Source organism: Anabrus simplex, chromosome 5 (assembly GCF_040414725.1).
Source record: "Anabrus simplex isolate iqAnaSimp1 chromosome 5, ASM4041472v1, whole genome shotgun sequence".
NCBI classification, from domain to species: Eukaryota; Metazoa; Arthropoda; class Insecta; order Orthoptera; family Tettigoniidae; genus Anabrus; species Anabrus simplex.
In genome coordinates, this window is record NC_090269.1 from 234,599,029 (window position 1) to 234,621,837 (window position 22,809).

Genomic DNA, 22,809 nt, shown 5'->3' on the forward strand with positions numbered 1-22,809 from the left:
TAAAAAAATATTTTATTGTATTGAAAACAGCTAAAACAAGCTTTTTAATTTTCATAATTATGCGACACACCTTCACTGTGAAAATGGACTTCCCTGTTCTTGAAGGTCGGGTTGCACCTTTACTATTTGAAGAGACGTTGGTTGTTGTTGACTTATAATCCCTCTTAGAGAAATAGGGACTCACCATCTGTCTCCTTCCCTACTTATTGTTTGGAAGAATGAAAAAGGTTTTAAATAACCTGTATTCTTAATAATTTTGGTAAATAGAGGTTAAAAAAAAAAGAAAAAAATTGGATAAAATAAGGAGTGTGGATATTCGACAACAGCTTGGATTGGAAAGAACCTTGCTGCAGAGCCTTGAAGTGAAGAGATTGCAATGGTATGGTCACACGAAAAGAATGGATCCCCATAGGACTACTCGAGCATACTTTGACCGCAGTGTTCCTGGAAAGAAACCAAGAGGAAGACCTAGTGATGTTTAGGAAGAGCAGATTTTCAAAGACCTTGAAATCAGAGATGTAAACTGACATCGCAAATATGAACATAATCTGTGGATGGATAGGACAAACTGGAGGAGGCTCGTACACAACCACACCCAGCTTGCTGGAGCGAAGAAATGATGATGATGATGATGATGATGATGATGATGAGAGGTAAAAATATGTTTCCTCACACCCTCCAACCAAAGACAGGAGAAAAATACCAATATCTTCTCTCAGCGCTTTCAGTTTGCTTTCTTCATCCATCAAAACTGGTATTTCAGCAAGTGGGGCTGCAGTGTTCAGTAGTTTCTTCTTGATACTGTATTTAAAGGATAGTTTTTTCATTATGCTTAAAGAAACGGGATGGACTAGGGAGTAGTGATGACGGTATAGGAAGCATGAAGTCAAATAAGGAGGACATAAAATTGTGAGTGTTAAACTGTAGAAATATTATTGTAAAGAAAGGAATAGAATTACACTCCGCGCGGCTTTACTTCTAAATAGACGTTTTGTAAAACAAATGAGCATCGCCTTACCTCTGTTGACAGCACGCTACTGCTGCGAGAACAGGTGATGTAATACGACTGTGGTAAATAGCCCTTGTAAAATGTAATACCATACTAAGAAAAGCTAATGAATTGGGATTGAAAACAAATTCACAAAATCTACACTTACGACATCCGACACTAAAAAGAAAATACATTATTAAGAGTAAAAGAGAATGAGGAAATAACACATTACTCAACGTTAATGGTTGGCACAGGAAGAGGTTAGGGCCTGTTAGAGTCACTTTCTTGACACTTGTTTTTCCCAAACTATACTGAGACATGCTAAACATGCACAAACTAAGTACACTAACCAATCAATCTAACCCCACCGCACTACAGCCCTGAAGAGCCTGGCCTACCAAGCGACCGGTGCTCAGCCCGAAGGCCAGCAGATGATGAAGTGTCGTGTGGCCAGCACGACGAATCCTCTCGGCCATTATTCTTGGCTTTCTAGACCAGGGTTGCTATCTCACAGTCAGATAGTTCCTCAATTCTGATCACGTAGGCTGAGTGGATCTCGAACCAGCCCTTAGATCCTGGTAAAAATCTCTGACCTGGCTGGGAATCGAACCCGGGGTCTCCGGGTAAGAGGCAGACACGTAACCCCTACACTACGAGGCCGGTACACTAACTAATACACGGATGTAAATAAAACTGCAGCTATTTTATACACTGAACTATTAAACCTGTATTGTACTAACTTATGCTATGCTAAACTGTACTATACTAGAGAGATAAAGACTAATATGAAAAACACTAATTAAGAAAAATGCAAAAGATCGGGAACCGTACCGAATACCATACATGCTGAGCGAGATAATTCAACCATGTGATGAATGTAAATGTAGAAGTCCGTTATAGCGAGAATTCATAACGGCGAAAAATTTACTCGCTATAGCGGATTGTCGTTATATCCGATTTTTGTAGAAGTCGAGGAAACCCCCATACACATTAAAATCAGTATGAAATGGCAATGAGTTTGTTCAAAACTTGAGTTTTCGCGGATAATATCCACACAACGGCTTACTTGTTTGTTGTTTTTCGAAATCCGATACTACGTGAAAGTGTGTGTTTAATTTCTTTCTGAAAATATGTATTACCGTATTTTTCCGAATCCAAGACGACCCCCACTTTTTCCTTCAAACATTTTTCATCAGGCTTAAAAAGTGCTTTGTAAAATAATATGAATGTCTTTCTTATACAGTACGCATTTTAGACTATTTGTAGACGCCAAACATTTTCTTTAGTTATGCCGTACTTTTTGCGGCTGTACAATTATGCTTTATTTCAGCGGGTTTAACCATTAACTTAAAATTGGCATCATAATATCGAAGGGAACTTGTTGAAAATGTGCCGGTAATACACACTCCATGCATTTCTACGATACGACGATCCACCAGGAAAATATTCTTGCTTGCTATAAAACTGTTACTTTCGCTCAGTGTCAGATATAACTGGCTGCCGCTATACGCACGTCTTGCTTGCCGGATTCGGCCAACTTCAGCGGCTAGCGATGTATAGGTCTTAAATCGCGGGCTTTGAAAGTCAACGAAGGAGTTTATTGAGCCGCGGTATGGCAATTCCGCCCTTGCATTTTTGTGCACATACCTCACAATTTCATCTTCGACTTCTTTAAAGCGCCCTTGTTGCGGGCCACTGAACGCATTTTTAAGCTATCTTTGTCTTCACGGTAATGCCGAATATTGGCTTTAGTTAGGCCTATGCCATATTTTCTTGCGGCTGCACAATTATTATACATTTTGGAGTACTTAATAGCCATTAACTTAAAATTGGCATAATAACATCGACGAGAACCCGTTGAAAATTTGCCTTCAATACCTGTTCCACGTATCTTTACAATACGACGATCCATCACGAAAATATTCGTCTTGTCTATAACACTTAATTTTACTAAGCGTCAGGTACAACAGACGCGTTATAACTCTGCTACTGAGTAGCCGTGGCCTTTCTAAGAATTCGATGGCTCGCATGTTTTGATGCCATTCTGCAGATTTGAGAAACGTTTTTGTAGAGGATAATAGAATGTCATTCTCTCTTCACTATTGCCCGATATCCAGTGACGGTACACTTAGGCGCTGTACAACCTGTTGCCACGGCTCGCGATGTATGATAAAGAGACGGTCGTTTATTGTCAACGAATTTTGTGTGTGCGCGCGGGGGGGAGGGTGAAAAGGAACATTGTGGTTACTGCGGTAGTTGCCAGTGGTGTTCATTACTATCAGGCCGCGAATGCAAAACGACCGTTGATTTTTCACATGAGATTCTGAGAAAAACACGTTGTCTTCGATTTGGGGAAATACGGCATCACTCCAGAGGCTTCTATGGCAAACATTTCAGTTTTCTTCTTCAAATGGCATCACCTAACCTAACTGTATATGTATCATGAAAACCTATTAGAAACGCATGTAGAGAAATGATAACCTCCACTCTAAATATCGACATGGCAACAGCTTTCCAAAGTTTAACTAGATGCGAGAAAATATAAACTATCCTCTGAAATCAGGGATGTACCCTGCCATATCTTAAGGTATATCACATTCTTACTTAATTTCAGTATACGGTATACCATTAAAATTAAGAGATTGTTTACTTTAGCCTTTATTTTTAACGAGTTAACAACTGCTGTCGGCCACGTTATTTACGCTTTTATTACGAAAACGTGTTATCCTCTTTCATTTCGAATTTTTCATTAGAGAACAGCAGTCGACGGGTATTATTAATCGACTCCAATATCGCCTTCGAATGTTGACGAGAGAGCTTGCAAATGCACATCGCGCTAAAACTATACCGTACCTAAGATGATCGATCGCATTTTGTGGCAGACGTTTCAGTTTTGTTATTCAAATAGCGTCACCTATCCTAACTTATGTGTACTGTACGTATAATGAAAACATACTTCAAGTGCCAGTAGAGAAATTATAACCTTCTCGCTATAAATTTACATGATAATAGCCTTTCCGTAATCTAACGGACGTGAGAAAATATAAACTAACCTCGTAATCAATGATGCACTCTGCCATATCTTGAGGTGTAGGTGTATCTAGTTGTTACTTAATTGCGGTATTTAGCATCAAAACTAAGCGATTGTTTATTCAGCGTTTATCTTTAACGAGTTAACAACAGTTATCGGACACGTTATTTATTCATTTATTACGAAAACATGTTCTCGTATTTCATTTCCATTTTCTTTGCGGAAGAGCAGTCGACGGGTATTACTAAACTACTCCGACATTGCCTTTGAATGTCGACGAGAGAGCTCGCTGGTGGGCATAGCGAGAAAGCTATACGGTACTGAAGACGATCGATCGCATGCAGTATAATGACTGGGTGCATGAATATCAGCAACGGATAAAATCGAGCGCATATAATCGCTCGTAATAACGAATGCGTTAGTGACAGGGCTCTCGCTGTAACCGAAGCATAATACACAGTTTAATATAGGCATTTGAAGGGACGGACAAAAGTCATCGTTATAACGGGGTTCTCGTTATATGCCGTACTCGCTATAGCGGACTTCTACTGTATTAGAGTTGGCAGCTAGGTTTCAAGATCACACTCTACTGACATAAGTTGATATGAATGGCAGCTTGGGATTGGTTGGATGTCTGTGTTTCAGCACATAACTGGAGTCCTGCACAGATGCGGATATCCGTGAAGTTAGTGTCTTGGCGGATACAAAGTGTATGGCAGTGCGGATAATTTTGCTCTTAGTTTCTAAATAACGACGTTTATTGATTTTCACTTAGGTATGCTCTTATTTTTCCTGGTGATTAGGCGATTGGGGGAATGGTGATACATAAAGAGCCTTGAGACCATAAAGCCGTAAATCTGACCTGAGCCTACCTGGCTCCTGCCTGCAATTAATGGAAGGAAGGAACAAAGATCAATACGTCAGTAATTGTCGCAAGAGAAAATCCCTCATAATCCTGTGACTGTAGGTGTTCTGGTGCCAGGTGTCAGGCCTATTGTATTATGGTAACATATCAGTTTCAATACCATGGATGTAATAACTGTAGTTACATATTTACAACATCTGCGGATGCGGGTGAAGAAAGTGCGGATGCAGATATTATTTTGTATATACGCGCAGGGCTCTACGGATAATCACCAGACAGAGCCAAAATTGGCCAAAACATGAATTTAGAAGTAAAGCAGTGCAGAGTATAATTTGATAGATATATATTTACCAGATATTGTAGCCTAATAGGAATTTAATCATGGCAGAGGAACTAGGAAATGCCTCTATGGTCCTAGTTACAATTCTGGGGAATTCCAGGCATTCACCTCCCCGTGGTAGAGAGGGGGCAGAGGATGTATGTTATGACAATGTTATTACATACAGGCAGCTAATGAATGATGGGACCGAGAGTCTCCTGGTATAAGGAGATCCCTCTGCCAAGTGCCAACGCTCTCTTCGTAGGGTGGGTGAGCGGGTGGAGGTTTCGGGCACCCTATTGCCCATGGCGTGAGAAATTGCCCCTAAAGGTGGATGAACCAACTTGTTTTGGTCAACGGCATTGGGATGCAGAAGGCAATAGGAAACCACTGCATTATTATCCCTCGTAATGCAACCATGTAATCGTCTCTACTTGAGCAAATAATTACTGATCATGAGCATCGGAACTCAAGATCCGGCAGGGGAAGACGGACTTGCAAGGCTTCCCAGGTCGTCAGTCAGAAAAATCCTTGCAAAGGACAGTATGAACAGATGAGAATCGCAGCGTGGAATGTCAGAACACTAATGACATCCGGGAAGTTAGAAGAGGTAAAAAGAGTGATAGAAGTTAATAATATTGATATTTTAGGACTTCGTGAAACACGATGGCAAGGAAATGGTGATTTCATTAGTGATGCATTTAGGATCATCTATAGCGGAGGAACAATACCTGGTCAATACGGTGTGGGACTAATTCTAGGGAAGAACTGGGCAAAGAATATTGAGAACACCTATCATGTAAATGACAGAATACTGATTGTGAAGATCAAAGCAAAACCTAGGGATATGACCATTATACAAGTGTACTTTCCAATATCGAACAGTAATGAAGATGAGGTTGAAGAGCTGTATGAGTGTCTTGATGAGCCACTAAAACTTATTGATGATGAAGAAAATCTGGTGATTATGGGAGATATCAGTGCTGTGGTTGGCTCAGAACGAGACAGAATGGGAATAGGGAAATTTGGAGTGGGAGAGAAAAACAGCCGAGGTGAAAGGCCACTAGATTTTTGTGAACAGTATGATATGGTAATAACTAACACCATGTTAGAAGTTCCTTTGAGAAGATGATATACCTGGAAAAGTCCCGGAGACATGCAAAGATACCAAATTGATTTCATATTAGTTAAAGCTAGGTATAGAAATCAAATCAAGCCACAGCTATCCTGGCGCTGAAGTGGACAGTGATCACACACTTGTGATGGCAAAGTGCAATTTCAGACTTAAAAAGATAATCAGAAAGAAGTAAGTCAGATGGGATTTAAACAGTTTGCAAAATAAACAAATTAAACAGAAATATGCAGAGAATACAAATGCACTCATGGAATATAATAATTGTGAGATGGACTGGGAAATGATGAAACAAGAAATTTCTGAGATAGCACATAGAACTTTAGGGAATAGAAGACTAGAGCAAAGAAAACCATGGATTACTGAAGAGATATTAGACCTCATTCAGAAACGAAACCAGTATAAGAAAATAAACACAGCATTAAGCCAAGATCAGTACAGAAAAACAAAGAATCTCATTGTGACAAAATGTAGGGAGGCAAAAGAAGTATGGATGAAGGAAATTACGCATACTGTAGAGAATGATATAATAGGAGGAAGAACAGATAGAGCATATGGCATGATCAAATCACTCCAATATAAACCCAAAACAAGTAGTTCAGTTATAAAGGATACTTATTGATAGTGAAGATATCGCAGAACGCTGGAAGGAATATCTTGAAGACCTAGGCTGTACTGGGATGAAGAAGTAATGGCAATTCCAGACTATCTTGAACCTGAACAGATGGAGGAAGAAGTCAATATAGGCCCAATAATCACATGTGAAGAATTTGACCTAGCACTAAAACAATTAAAGGACAAGAAAGCAACCGGACCGGGTGTCATACCAGCAGAACTTCTCAAGGGAATAGGAGAAAGAATGAAACAACAACTGTATAATATCATTGCAAGATGCTATTACAATGGCAAAATTCCTGGAGACTTTACTTAAAGTAGGACAGTTACCTTACCAAAGATAGGAAATGCTACTGACTGTTCCAACTATAGAACACTAACTCTGCTATCGCACGTATCCAAAATACTGCTAATATAATTAAGAACAGGATTAAAAAGAAAATTGAATAATATACATCGCAAGATCAGTTTGGTTTTACAACAGGGAAGCGAACAAGAGAAGCTCTTCTAGCATTAAAGAACTATTCTAGAAAGAAGATTGAGTGTTAACAGGAAAGCATACATTGCATTTGTAGATATAGAGAAAGCCTTTGACAAAGTAAACTGGAAACAACTCTTTAGGAACATGAAGAATGTTGGACTGGAGGGACAGAAGACTCATTTTACTCCTGTACAAAAATCAAAGCACAACAATAGAAATTAATGGTAATGTTAAGACAGCAACCTTTAGAAGGGGAGTGGGACAAGGTTGTGCGCTATTTCCAATTTTTTCAACATGTTCATTGAGGAGGCCATATCAAAGCTTAAGAAAAAAACCAAAGGAATTAAAATTAACGGACAACAAATAAGGTTTGCCGATATTGCATTAATTGCAGATTCAGAGAGGGAATAAGTAAAATGCTAAGAGTTTTAACATCAACACTATAAGAATCAAAATTGAAATTGAACACCTCAAAAACAAAAGTATTAATTGCCAAGAAATCAACTGAGGAAATACCAATAAACATTAAGGTAGGTGATGAAAATGTACAACAAGTAGGTCATTTTGCTACTTGAGAAGCATTATCACTCAGGATAACAGGTGCACCACAGAAATCAGGAGGAGGATTGCTCGAGCAAAACAAGCCTTCAGTAACAAGAAACAGCTTCTGACAAGCAGGAACATTAACATTAAAATTAGGAAAGAATTTGCCAAAATGTTGTGTGGAGTGTTTTGTTGTATGGTTGCGAAGCATGGGTCTTAGGAAAACAGGATATAAAACGCCTGGAAGCAATGGAAATGTGGATATGGAGGAGGATGCTGAAAATTAGTTGGACAGAGAAAAAGTCAAACAAAACGGTTGTTACGGAAATAGACAAAACAAGGGAATTGATCAACACTGTAGAAAAGAGGAAAACCAAATTCCTTGGCCACATACTTCGACATAACACATTCCTCACGGCTAGGCTGGAAGGAAAAGTTCTGGGTAAGAAGGGAAGAGGAAGGCCGAGGAAGAAGTATCTGGATTCCGTGATAGACAGGCTGAATTTGAAAAAATATGTTGACCTGAAACGCTCAGCAGAGGAGAGACAAATGTGGTTGCAGCGACAAGGCCCTTGCCTTTAAGATATGAATGAATGAATGATTGAATGAGAAATTATATTATTGGTGCAGAAATTTTCTCACGGAACTGGAGTGTTTATCGTAGAGACAGTTTAGGAACCATATGAGGGGGATTGTTCATAATGGTGAAATTGGAATTTGTAAGCTATGTAAAAGTTAAGGATGAGGAACATGAAATTGTAGGTGTAAGACTAATCTCTAAAGATAAGAGGCAACCTGATGTTTTTGGGGTGTACAGACCTAGCAAGGCTGGCACTAACGCTGATGCAGAATTATTTGATAAGATAATCAGTTATGTGGGGAATGACATGGAAAAGATCGTTATTGTAGCGGGTGATCTGAACCTACCAAATAGGTGGACCTTCCTTTCCCTCTTTTTGTTAGTGATCATTCGTTAATATGGACCACAACGAAATTTATTACTTACAAATGGTGAATAAGTTAATAAGGGAAGGACAGCTGAATCAGAAAGTGATGGAACCTACTAGATGTGGTGCTGTTAAAACCAGATGAGCTCTATAGAGAAACTGGAGTGATAGATGGTACTAGTAATCATGAAGCTGTCTTTGTCATAATTAAAAGTAAATATGGTAGAAAGGAATGTCGTAAAGGTAAGACTGTTAGGCAGTACCATATTGTTGAGTCAAGCATGATGGGAGTTGAGGAGTTGAAAAAAAGTATGATTGGTTGAAAATGGTAAATAAAAATGTAAACAGTCTGTTTGATAAGTTTAAAATATTGTTGAGGAATGTGAAAAAAGGGGGGATGTACCTTTAAAGGTAGTAAGGAATTGTAAGGACCTCCTATATTATAACAGAGAAGTAAAGAGACTAAGAAGGAAGTGCAGGTTGGAAAGAAATAAAGAGTTCAAAACGGTTTTGATATTTACCTAAACTGTAACAAAGACATTACAGTAAGATACAAAAGTTGAAAACTAGTAAAGCAGCTGGACTTTGTAAGATTTCTGGGGATATACTAAAGACAATGCATACCCGCCAACTTTCCCGATTTAGGCGGGAGACTCCCGTTTTTCGACAGTTTTCCCACCTCCCGATTATTGTATTATTTCTCCCGATTTTAGCTTATTTTTTGGTGAACTTCAAACATTTGTTTTCAAATTCGGCCATTTCAGTATTGTACGCCAGTGGCTGAATGTCCTTCGCTCATTGGCCACTTTCAAGTGAAATATCGACGTATATTAATATGAGAAATGCACGCGAATGTGCGATGTTTATTGAAACCTGTATATCGCGACGCGTATATAGATTGTAAATCTCTCGTTCTCGCGTGCTATGTTCGTGTTCATTCACATCAGTCTGGTCGATTCTAGAGACTAGTCACTAGATTTGGGGTCTATTTTAGTAATGTAGTGACAGAATTTCAAAGATAGTGACTAGTGACTTTTCTAGAGATTTTTAGGATTCATTTGGAGACCATTCTGGCAAATTTTTAATTTATTACTTGATAAAAATAGCATCGCACTTTGCATAATCGCGCGGGCGCCTGTTGCAATATATGAATCTATGCATTTGCTAAGTAATGCCATCTAAGTGCATGACTGATTCACACGTGTGGAGCATGAGTTCATAATATTTTCAGAAGGCTTCTCAGAGACCGATCATCTCACTAACATACTTTCTGTGACGGAATAGAGATGTGTAATGTTTAGCCTTGTAGCCTCTTATAGCAACAGTCCCTTTTTGAGACAATAACTGAAGGTTACACGGGAAAAAGGGGAATGTCAGTGCAAAACAAAAAATGAATTATCACTACCCATATATACTTTATGGTCAGGAGAATAGTTTAAGACAATGTATAACCAAGTAAAGGGAATTGTCATGGAAATATATATGGCAGAGGAAAAAGGGTTTAAGAATCTGGGATGAAGAGATTGAAAAGGTTATTTCAGACAAAAGAAATGCTTATAAAAAATTTTTGTCAACTGGCAAATTAGAAGATAAAATAGAGTATCACCACAAGAGAGCAATAGCAAAAAGGGAAGTGCGGAAAAAGCACAGAAAGAGTTGGGAAAACTTTGTTTCACAACTGGAGACTGATATAACAAGACGACAACCACAGACCTATAAAATACTCAAGAAACTAAATAATGATGTAAAAGAAGACATACGCATTAATGCAATACCTCTCATTTATTTCTGGAACCTTTGGAGAGGTTCAAATATTGAGCCATTTCTTCTGCCAACATCTCTTAACAAGTCTTCGGAAACCATTACACTCGAAGAACTGGAGCTAATACTCAAAAAACTTAGAAATGGAAAAGCATCTGGAGAAGATTCAATAAATGCAGAATTATTCAAGTATTACAGTGACATCTTCAAGCAAAGATTTCTCAAATTCATCAATTTAATTTGGAATGGCAACAGACCACCAGAGAATTGGTAAAAAGCTATAGTTATTCCTCTTCATAAGAAGGGCAGTGTGAAAGATTGTGGAAATTACAGAGGGATAAGTATACTCAACTCAGGTTACGAAATTTACTCAAATATTGTCAGAGAAAAATTATTCAGGTATTATGAAAATGTGATTGGAAATGAACAACATGGATTTCGAAAGGGGCGCTCATGTGCTGATGCTTACTTTACCTTGAAAATCTTAGTCGAAAAACGCAGGGAATTTAACTTGAAAACTCACATAGCATTTGTTGATTTTAAGAAAGCCTTTGACCTAGTTAACAGAAACAGACTTCTTAATATCTTAGCAGAAGATAATGTCCCACAACAGTTAATAGATAACATATACAACATGTACAGTGACAACCTTATTGCAATAAAGTTAGGTAATCATCAGACTGAATGGAAACCGATCAGCAGAGGTGTGAGACAAGGTTGTGGACTTTCTCCTTTGTTGTTCATAATCTATATGAACAACATAATACAGGAATGGAGGCATGAAAGGCATGGATCAATCCCAGTCAGCAGATATCTCACACATCTAGATGCCATACTCTTTGCTGATGATGTTGCATTGGTAGCATCATCAGAAGATCTTCAGTGGTCAGTATTTAATCTCCAGAAAGTCTCTTCAAAATTTGACATGATCATTTCACCACAAAAGAGCAAAATAATGGCCTTTAAGGGGAAGGACCCTGTCCCGAGTAAAATCAGTTTAGATAATAAAATTTTGGAAAGAGTCAACGAATTCAATTATCTGGGATACAATTTATCTTACCAAGGGGAAATTGATATCTCTGCAAAAATAACCAAATTTACCAGAACAACAGGAATCATCAATCATATCATGAAGCCATCTCTTGTCCAGAAACACACTCGCTTACGTCTTTATAACACTTTAGCCAGACCAACCCTTTGCTACGGCAGTGAGGCATGGACAATAAGAACTCAAGACATTTCCAGAATTACAGCACGTGAAATGACATTCATGCGCAGAACAGCAGGCTATACGAAATGGGATCATATAAGAAATGAAGATGTGCTTAAGGGACTGAATGTGAAATCAGTAATCAATTACATCTATGATTACCAACAAAACTGGAAACGTCATGTTCAAAGGATGGAATCTGGAAGACTACCAAAGGAGATCCTACACTATCAGCCAAGAGGACAGAGATCTATAGGACGTCCAATGAAGCGATGGAAAGAAAATGCAAGACCGTAACGGGCCACATGCCCAAAGGCCAACCTCACCTTCCCAAGATGAAAACCTGTTCGCAGCCCTGTTGACAGAGTCACGGCGGTATAACCGTTACATCCATTATGGAGGAAATGCTGTGATTTCAGCTCGTCCATTAGCTGAGAGGTGGCAGCCCCACCAATGGTCTTACTTCCTTCAGGCTAGCAACCCGTCGGAAGGACATTTGACTGCTTTCAAGTCTTGCAAAAAGTAAAATGCAAGACCGTAACGGGTCACATGGCCCAATACTTGGAAGGAAGATGATGATGATGATGATGATGATATAACAAGTTTAAGAATACATGTACAATTGATGAAAGGGGAATCTCACCACAGAATAAGAAACAAAGCGGGAATGTCAGTTTGGTATGTGACAATAGTGATGGATTTCCAAAAGAATTTATGCATACCTAATTTATCCACTAACGACATGATTACCGTAGACAGCTGTCACTGTTCTCCTTCAATATACCTGTTTTGTCTAGTGGACACTCGGTATTCTATACATACTCAAAGACAGCTGCACATAAAGCAGCAGATGAAGTGTGTTCTGTGTTACTTCATTTTATATTTTGTGAACTTGGGGACGAGATAAAACACTTGACAATCTTCTGTCATTCTGCATGTGGACAGAACAAGAACGGGACTGTTTTCAGATTTCTCCGCTTTATAGTACATCATGCCAAATGCCTCGAGTCTGTGAAAATAGTATTTCCAATTCGTGGGCACTCGTACTTAGAGTTCAATAGAAACATGGCACTAATTAATCAGAAATTTGCAGCTGAAATGCCAGAAAACGGCGAATTATTTTAGAAGTGCCAGAAATAAGCCCTTCCCTTTCCATGTAATCGATGTTGATCAACCAATGATTCGTCTGTGGACCAAATTTTTTATTCCCTTGTACAGAAAAGTTTGCCCTTTTAAAACAAGACCTATAAGGGAACTTGTCATCTCCATTGAGCATCCATGATTCATGGAATACAGAGTCAGTTACAATGGCCATTGGGAACGACCTGTTGTAAATGCTCCAAAATCAACTACACACTTCCCAGAAACACCAGTTAGTGAGTTTGTTCTTCCAGAGGCATCTTATGAACGTAAGTGCAAGAGTTAGTGTACATGAAGTTGCTAAACATTTGCAAACATGCTGGCAAGATTGAGATTTTAAATATGTAATATATTTATATTTCAGGTTTACATCCAATCTCTACAGCAAAATTTTCCTTAGATCATATTGTGGACCATTAGGGAAGATCATTCATTGATACACTTCCTCACTATTAATTGACGGGTTATTTGTTAGGTTTTGTTAAAAGTGGCATTCCCCTTTATTTCTGTGATAATGTGTTCATAAGACTGATATTCCCCTTTATTTTCGCAACAAATGTGTATTTACTTCATTTTCCATTTTTTTTTTTTTTTCAATTATAAAACTTAATTCTATATTTTCATTATCTATTTACAATACCAATACATTAGGCTAACGTTACATAATATAATACTTTATGTACATGTATTATTGATTATTGTAGACAGTATTAAAGGTTGAAACTTTCAAATTTAATTATCTTATTTAATTATAATTTAATTATTACGACATTCCCCCTTTTTCCCGTGTACCCTTCAACTGTTATTATATATACCATAGTACTCCTGTATTGTGCAAGACATGTAGAATAAGCAGGTTTGACCATTTGTATCTCCTGATTTCTCCTGATTTTCATATCAAAATCTCCTGATTTTTGGTTTTGTAAAGTTGGCAGGTATGCAATGGGTCAGAACATAGTACCCATATCCAAAGTACTTATTTGATTACTGTTTGCATGAAGGAGCTATACCAATAAATTGTGAATTTAAATTACTCTCTAAAATACTTTTTTTTTTTTTAACGTAAAGGTAGTTTAGAATTAAAAGTCTGAATTGTTTTCCGTTTAAATATGACATATGTCGACAGTTTTCTTCCATCTGCGGTTACACAAAGCATAACTGTACACCCAAGATCGAAAACTAGGTAAGCCAGGACCGTGTTGTCAACCTTGACGCAAATAAAACCTGCACCCCAATTTCGTGCCTCAAAATGTTAAAAATAAATGTAGGGACTATTCGCGTAAATACGGTAATATAAGGGAAGATCTTCATTGAAGTAATTACATAAACAGGATTGGTTTGCAGGGTATTTAGGGATGTAGAGTATGGTTCCAGTATATGACCTTCACCAGGATTACTTCATTTGAGAACTTGAAAGAATCCAAAGAAAAGCAGCTCTATTTGTTGTGGGTTATTTCTGAAAAAAGAATAGTGTTCTGAAAATGTTGCAAAGTTTGGGCTGGGAAGACTTCGGAGAAAGGAGACGAACTGCTCGACCGAGCAGTATGTTACAAATCTCATTGTTGTAATCTGTATTGAAAAATACTACGTGTAAGCGAGTACACTTGAGGGTCCATCTGTTCAATACACAAAATCATCTATTGATTATTATCTCATTAACGGCACGTGTTTCATCCAATATTCAGACATCATCAGCTGCTATACAAATGATGACAAGATTAAAATTAATATTAAAATAAACACAGGTTTTAAGGAGTATTCCTGATGCTTAAGCTTATGTGAGCTTCTTATCTAGTACACAATGATTAAAAACATTAAAGTCAGTGAAACCTAAAACAACATATTCTTGCTTATATCAGTCCTAATTAAAATACACTTTTAAAAATATGCTTTTAAAAAAGAATCTTGACTTGGATCTTGATTTTGAAGCGATTACTTATCATGGGGAACCTTATACATCGCTGGTTGTCAGGTGTTATTAAAATGGGGCCTTAAAAATTGTTGTGTAGAATAGGGGACTTCTCAAGTTGTTATTTATAAATCATCAGCTGTCAATGGAGAGATAGCTTGGAATGATATTAGTAGATGAGTAAGTTTGTGTGGTGTTTTAAAAGTGGGAAAGATCACAATATGAAAATGAAGTTGGAATTCTAGAGTACAAATTGGGGCAAATATTTGTTTATAGGAAGAGGAGTTAGTTATTGGAATAATTTACCATGGAAGATGTTTGATAAATTTCCAAATTCTTGGAAATTATTTCAGAAATGACTAGCCAAACAACTGATAGGGAATCTGCCACCTGGGCAAAGGCCTTAAATGCAAATCAATGGTATTTGATTTGTGTACAGGTTGCAGATCACCCTTCTTGCTGTGTACTGATCGGAATATCTGTTCTCTTCCTAGGAGAATGAAATTGATGGTAATTAAATATTGGCTTCTGACAATGTGAAAGGGCTCCCATTAATGTGTTTGAAACAGATATCTTCAGAATGTCAAACTGTTATAAAGCCCTTTTATCTTTTTCTGTTACCATCATCATCATCATTTCCCTTTATCCAGCTGTAGCCGGGTAGGGGCAAATATGGTTCCTCTCCACTTTCTTCGGTCTTTCCACCACTCCTCCTCCAACACTGTGTCCCAGTCCAGGTTTCTTTCTATAATGCTGCGTTGGATGGTATCCTTCCATCTCAATCGTGGTCGTCCACGGCCTCTCCTTCCTTGGACTTGCATTTCCATCACCTTTTTTGGCATTCTTTCGTCGCTCATTCGCTTTATGTGCCCAAACCATCTTAGTCGGCTCTTCTCTATTCTATCATTCATTTTTTCCACTCCAATTTCTTCCCGGATTTTCTCATTCCTTATTTTGTCTCGTCTACTCTTCTGTATCATACTCCTCAAGAATTTCATTTCAGCTGCCTGTATTCGACTCTCATCCTTCTTTGTCATTGTCCAAGTTTCTGCTCCATAAGTTGTTATGGGTACGTAATACATCTTGTACATAGTATCCTTTGCTTCCATTGGCACATCTTTGTCCCATAACATATTTCTTACACTATGATAGAAACAACTTCCAGCTTGAATCCTTTTACTAATCTCAGCATCCAGTCGAGCATTCTCCATTAATTCACTCCCCAGGTATTTAAAAGTTTCCACTACTTCCAGGGGCTTGTCTGCAAGTCTAATCTGACCTTTCCCTTCTTTCTCCCCTCTCGTCATAACAAGGGTTTTACTCTTTTCTACACTTATTTTCAATCCACATTCTTCAATCTTCCCATTCACCACATTCAACTGTTCTTGAACCTTCCTGTCGTCTTCTCCCCAAATCACAATATCATCTGTAAATAACATCGTGTTCATTTCTCTTCCTCCATATGCTGCTTTTGCTGTTCTCATGATGTCATCCATTACTATTGTAAACAGGATTGGTGATAGAACACTTCCCTGTCTCAGCCCACTAGTTATTTTGAACCAACTTGTCCTGCCAACTTGTGTTTGCACGCAACTACAACATTCCTTATACAATGCCATGATCATTTTTATTAATCCCTGTCCAATTCCTTTTTGCACCAGACTGTCCCAAACTTTCGTCCTAGGGACACTGTCATATGCCTTTTCAATATCAATGAATGTCATCACCATATCATTCCCGTACTCCCAATGCTTTTCCATTAGTTGTCTCATAATGAAAATGGGCTCTATTGTTGATCTTCCACTTCTGAAACCAAACTGATTTTCCTGTATCTGCTTCTCAACCCTCAACCTTATTCTACTTTCCAGTATTCTTTCCATTATCTTAGCAACATGGGATATTAGAGTAATTCCCCTGTAGTTCTTCAAAACTTTCTTATCACCTTTCTTGAAAATTGGGATGATTATTCCTTTTTGCCAATCCTCAGGGACCTCCTTATTCTCCCAGACATTCCTGAGAACCCGATATGTCCACTGCAGGCCTACAGCTCCAGCTGCCTTTATCATCTCCACTGAAATTTCATCTATTCCAGCAGTTTTTCCATTCTTCATCTTTCTTACTGCCATTTCAATTTCATTCATTGTAATTTCTTTATCCATTTCTTCGTCAACTAATTGTCTTTCCTGGTCGTCCATTGAATGACTGTCATCCGTTCTTATGTTCAGCAGCTTCTGAAAATACTCTCTCCATCTATTTCTTATTTCTTCTGGCTTTGTTAAAATTATGCCACCTTCATCCTTCACAAATCTGGTGTTTACTTGATCTCTCTTTTTGTTTCTTAAGATACCATACAGTAATTTCTTGCTGCCCTGCGTATCATCTCTCAATTTCTGTGTGAATAAGGCCCAGCTTTTCCTCTTTTCTTCCTCCACTACTTTCTTGGCCAAATTCTTTGCCTCCACATATTTTCTTCTACTTTCTTCAGTCTTAGATGTTTTCCATGCCTTCCATGCCATTTTCTTTTCCTTCACTTTAATCTTTACCCTATCATTCCACCAGTGTGTTTCTTTGTCTTTCACATTTCCTGATGTTCTACCACACACCTTTTCTGCACATCCAACTAGTGCTTCTGTTACCCTTCTATTTTAAAATTAATATAAATTGAATATAGCTTGCAGCTATTTGTTGATCTTTTAATTAATCTTCAAAGTGTATTTTAAATTGGTGTTGATGGAGTGTATCCCAGTCCCTTTTCTGAAAGGATTTATTTTATTTCAGATCCTTCGGGAGAGCAGTACCGTCTCCTCTTGAAACCAACACCACACTAAGGAGCGAAGAGATTTAAAACAAGAATTACAAGTGTTTTCTTGTTTCTCTTCTGCATTTGTACCATTATGATCTGTTTAGGTTATAACCATATGTACTGTACTTGGTGATGATTGTAGAGCAGGAAAAATGTATTAGAGCAAAATGTCTGTTCTACCTCCAGTGTAAGATCACCTTTTTTTGGTATGTATTTTGAAAATGAGAGAACAAATGTTACCCTACCTGGGGGTCACTGGAACAATTTAAAATTGATTGTATATCTGTTCACTCTTGTGTAAGGTACCAGTAGTATTTTTATATTTATGAAACAACACAGTGATTTGTATATTTACTTTCATTGGAATCTTTCACTGCAGAGTTTTTTGGTTATCTTGTAAAATATACACAAATAATGTATTTTTTTATTAGATGAATCTTGATAATAAGAAATTTTTAAATATTAACTGCTCATCCTCTATTATCTGAAAATTTGGCTAAGTTCCAGGAATTTGAAATTTCAGGAGTACTGTACTTATTGTAAAATTTATAAACATCATGGTATGTATTTACCATGTTTTGTACAATTGTAAAATGCAGTTGGAAATTGATCTTGCTAATGCTGTTATATCTTCCAGCAGTAGTTCTCAAAGACCCCACATATACCCATGATATCAAAACACACTTATTTGAAATTAAAATTAGTTGTAACTCAAAGTCCTGGAATATCCTACAAATTACACTTTGGAACTACTGTTGTTACACTTTCTTTTTGTCTCTGTATATATCAGAGCATCTAACTGATGCTGTGCAAGTACCTGTGTATGCTATCCTGTAGCAGTTACATTTTAAAAATAGAATGTTACATGCTTGATACTAGATAAAGAACGGTAAAACTTCCTTATGTAAGCACCAAATCATGGAACATGGTCTTGGAGTGACCACAAATGTGGTGTCTAATACTTAAGTAACTAAGCCCCTTACAGTTTGTCCACTCCTCACACATGGTCTTTCACTCCTGCTGATTGAAATTTTGGCAAAGTCTCATCCATCACACAGCTCCTTCGTGATTTTAAAGAAGTGCATCAAGGAAGCCAACGCCATGATGCAAAGATATCTTGTTGGTAATATGGAAATATACTCAGCTACGAAGTAATGGTAATGTTTGCCTTCTGTGTTTAATACGTAAGAAAGACGTGGACAGATTGATCTGTATGTTAGGACGCTACGGCGCCTGTATAAGGAATTACCGCTTGTCCTCCTCAGTACTTGTATGTTTCTGCTTACAATGTTGAAAGTGCAATTATATACATATATTTTTATGTTACAAATATATTGACATTAAATTAATATTGGAAGGATATCTACAATTTTGTAAGTATAGTTTTACAATGGTAATTTCTTGGAATGGTACCTCTGTAGTTGACAGACAGCTATAACATGTAAGTTTTGTTAAATGTTTCAATTTAAATGTTTAAATATTCTAGCAGAAAGTTTTTAAAATATTCTGAAATGTAGTGAATGTTTTTGTTATGTGACGTTCACTCTCTCTCTCTTGAAGAGGAAAGAGTGGTATATTGTATGTTTGTTGGAGTATAAAATACAAGTATTTGAAATGCTGTATGTTGGTGTTAATTGTGCATTGAGAACAAATTGATGGTTAATTTATTTCATTGTCCTCTTAGAATAATAAGATGATGATGTTGCCAAGACCACACTCGTGCTGTAAATTTCAGTATTTACTTCTACAGTGTATAGGACACTGCAAGTGTTGTGGTGCAAATGTTGGATTCTCCATTTTCAAAGATACCAATTTGTGTGGTAGTTGTAAGTACCCTGCCTCCAGAGTGTCTACATTTGTGCAGAATTTAGTAGATAAATGGAGGTTTAGTTGTAAAGACAGGTATATTTTTTTATTTGTGTTTCTGTTTTGTAGTACCTGTTGAAAGGAATGTTGGGGACAACAAATTGATGGTCCAGTTGGTTGATAATGGCAGAATTGGGTATTTTAGATGCTCAGAACTCCTTAAATACATTTTCAAAAATTGTGGTTGGTGTTGCCAACTCACACATAAGATGAATAGAGCTTCAATAATGACAGGAAATGTCATTAGAGGTTACCTGTGCATTTTTCCATTTCACTAATACTAGTCCTGTACACTTAGGTATTTTAACACAGCAAAGAAAATGAAGCAAGTTCATGGAGTTCATCTCGAGTTTTATGCACAGAAATAAATGACTTGAATGGCAGTAAGATACTGTCTCACGTACCATCCATAAATAACAAGAGTATTAAAAAAACCAAGGTTTATAGAAGTCTAAAGAAAGATGACAAGAAATGGTATGCCATTACCATTTGTGAGCTGATGTAATCATGTGATGTAGGTATTTGGCAGTCCCTGTTAATAGTACCAGAGTTTGTTCTGTTTTTCACCTCAATTGAGATTTCTAATTTTTATGTGATCAGGTACTAGAAAACAAATGTTTTTGAATTGTAAAGGAGGTATTTGTTAATGTAATATAAAGGAAAGTGTAATTCAGAATGAATGTGGCTTGTCTACTCCTGCCATACATATCAGCTTGGCTAACAAAACTGATTTCTGCTTTGTTGTGACTTGTTGCTGGAAGATAGCAGGTTAACATATTTTGAAAGTATAACTGAACTTCATATGAAAAGGGCAGGTGAAAGATTGTAAACTGTGGATGCAGTTTGTTCGTTGTTACTGTACTCTGGTTGCCAAACCTAATACTGTATAACAGTAAGCATATATGGTACAAGAAACTTGCATACATTGCACTAATTTCAAATACATCTTTGTGTTTTTGGAGATTGAGAAAACTCCCATAAGTGAAGATTTCACTGCTACTTTCTGTAAGGCTGCATTGGCAACTCCTTGTCTCATTTTCTCTACTACCCACCTGACATCACAACATTGATTTGAAGAATCCATGTGCTATCACCATTTACATTTTTCTTCAAAAATTTGTTCTTATACTAACTATGAAATTGCAGTTAAGGATGTGGCCTTGATTAGAATAGGAGTGAACAGCTCTATTTTGGAGGTGCACCTGCAAATGTTTAATGGAAGTGAATTCTTTTCCTTTCAAGAAGTGTGTATGAACCAGTCTTTTGAAAATTTCCACACTGGTAATAACGAACAGGAAAATTCTGATTTTCATTTGGCAAAGGGCAGTCTTCCTGGTAATTGAAGGTTTCAGTATTTTGTTAGAAATTGTGTCCGGATTCAACAACAAGAGCGCAAGCCTTTGCCAGTAAGCATTCTCTTGACAGGGTTCTGCAGTAGCAGACTTATCAACTTTCGGGCAGCCTCTTCCATAGGAATAGAACTTTCAGACTAACCTGGTAGTTTAAACATTCTGTGATCAGAATTAATTGTAATTTTTCCCTTTCTTTACTCATAGCACTTGGGGGGGGGAAAGGATTTTCTCATGGCCATTTTTAATCAAGCCACAGTAGGTGTGTGGCATATCTGGTTCAACGTAGAATTTTGCCAGAAAGCTTATTGTCATTGTTTTATTTTTAATGCATTATTTCTCAAACTTATTACCAGGATGTCTGTTAAGAATTCCAAGTATTTAAGTAGACAGTAAGTCGCATTGCTCCTCCTGTTATCAAATCTTGTTGAAAATTTGAGATTTTATTGCTTTACATGTGTTTCTTGACACTTTAAGCTTATTATTGTCATCTATGTAGTTATGCCATTGGTTACAATATACTGTATCTTGACGAACTAATGCACTTGTGTTTCCTTTATTCTGACGGAACTCTCTTTCTTGAGTCTTCTCTGTTTCTGCTTATAATGCTTCTCAGTGATGCAAAGTGACCTGACTATGAGATGACAGTCAAGTCATTTAAGATTTTAATATTTGGAGCTACTGAAGTTTGAAATGCACCAGCCACGTGTTGCAAGGATAGCATTCCTGTCACTTTTATACTTATATCACTGACCACGTGGCTCTCCAATATCTGTAGGCATTCTTATTAGACAGCAGTCAAGCCAAGGCCCTCATGGGCTTCTGTACCATAGATTTGCCTAAGTTTGAAATTATTATATTTTTGTTTGTTTAACAATTTTTTGAGTGCCGATGACTGATGTTAAGTTCCTTATACATCGGTGTTAAACTGTACAACTTAGAACTTGTTTGTGTGCAAAATTTACAATGCATGATGTAGATTAAGAACATACTGCACATATGAAGACATCACTGTTGACCAGCTAATACAGGGTGTTCATCAAGTCACCAGACTCAAAATTTATGATTTTCTTCTGAAGTTTTATTTCACAAACAAATCTAGTGATTATACACAAACAGAGCAAGAAGTCCAGAGGAAATTAGATTGCTGGGTCAACATATTTGAGGAATATAAGTTAATTGTGAGTAAGAAGAAAACAGTAGCAATGAAATTGAGTAGAACACCCAGTGAATGTCACCTCAGACTTCATGGAGAATTGAATGTATAGAAAGCTTCAGCTGTCTTGGAATTATTATATCAAACCAGGGGAGTGCTAAATTGAAAATCCAGAACAGTGACAAAAGGTTCCACGTTCTTCTATCAGGTACGAAATCTAGTGAGGGACAAAGCAGTTCCTGTAAAAGCCAAACAAACAATGTTCAAAACCTCCTGCCATTCATGACATATGGGTTGGAGACCTGTGTGTTATTGAAAAGAGACATTGGCAAACTGCAAGCATGTGAAATGAAATTTTTGCACTCTGCTATGCAAATAACAAGAAGAGATAGAATTAGGAATGAGTGCATTAGAAATGACATGCAAGTGACCTGTACAATGGAAGAAAGACTACGCATTGCACTGTTGAAATGGTTTGGGCATGTGCAAAGGATGGAAGAGACTAGAACCCCCAGACGATACTTGGAAATGGCAGTATCTGGAAGGAGACCTGTTGGGACAGCCCAGAAGAAGGTGGCTGGACCAAATAAATGCAGACCTTATCGAGAAAGGAACAACGCTGCAGGATGTGAAAGGAGAGGAACTCTATAATGCCAGGAACCGATGGAGGCATATTATCCACAAAAGTCCT

General features: G+C 37.5%; 1 protein-coding gene across 1 annotated transcript in view; it reads left to right on the top strand.

Annotated features, from left to right (window-relative positions):
• LOC136873928 (transcription factor CP2) overlaps positions 1–21,502 on the top strand; it is a 524,699-nt gene extending 503,197 nt beyond the window's left edge. Inside the window, exon 16 of the mRNA XM_067147290.2 lies at positions 17,723–21,502. Coding sequence (XP_067003391.2) covers positions 17,723–17,772 — 50 coding nt within the window. The 3' untranslated portion in view covers positions 17,773–21,502. The remainder of the gene's footprint in view (positions 1–17,722) is intronic.
• The last annotated feature ends 1,307 nt before the right edge of the window (positions 21,503–22,809 follow it).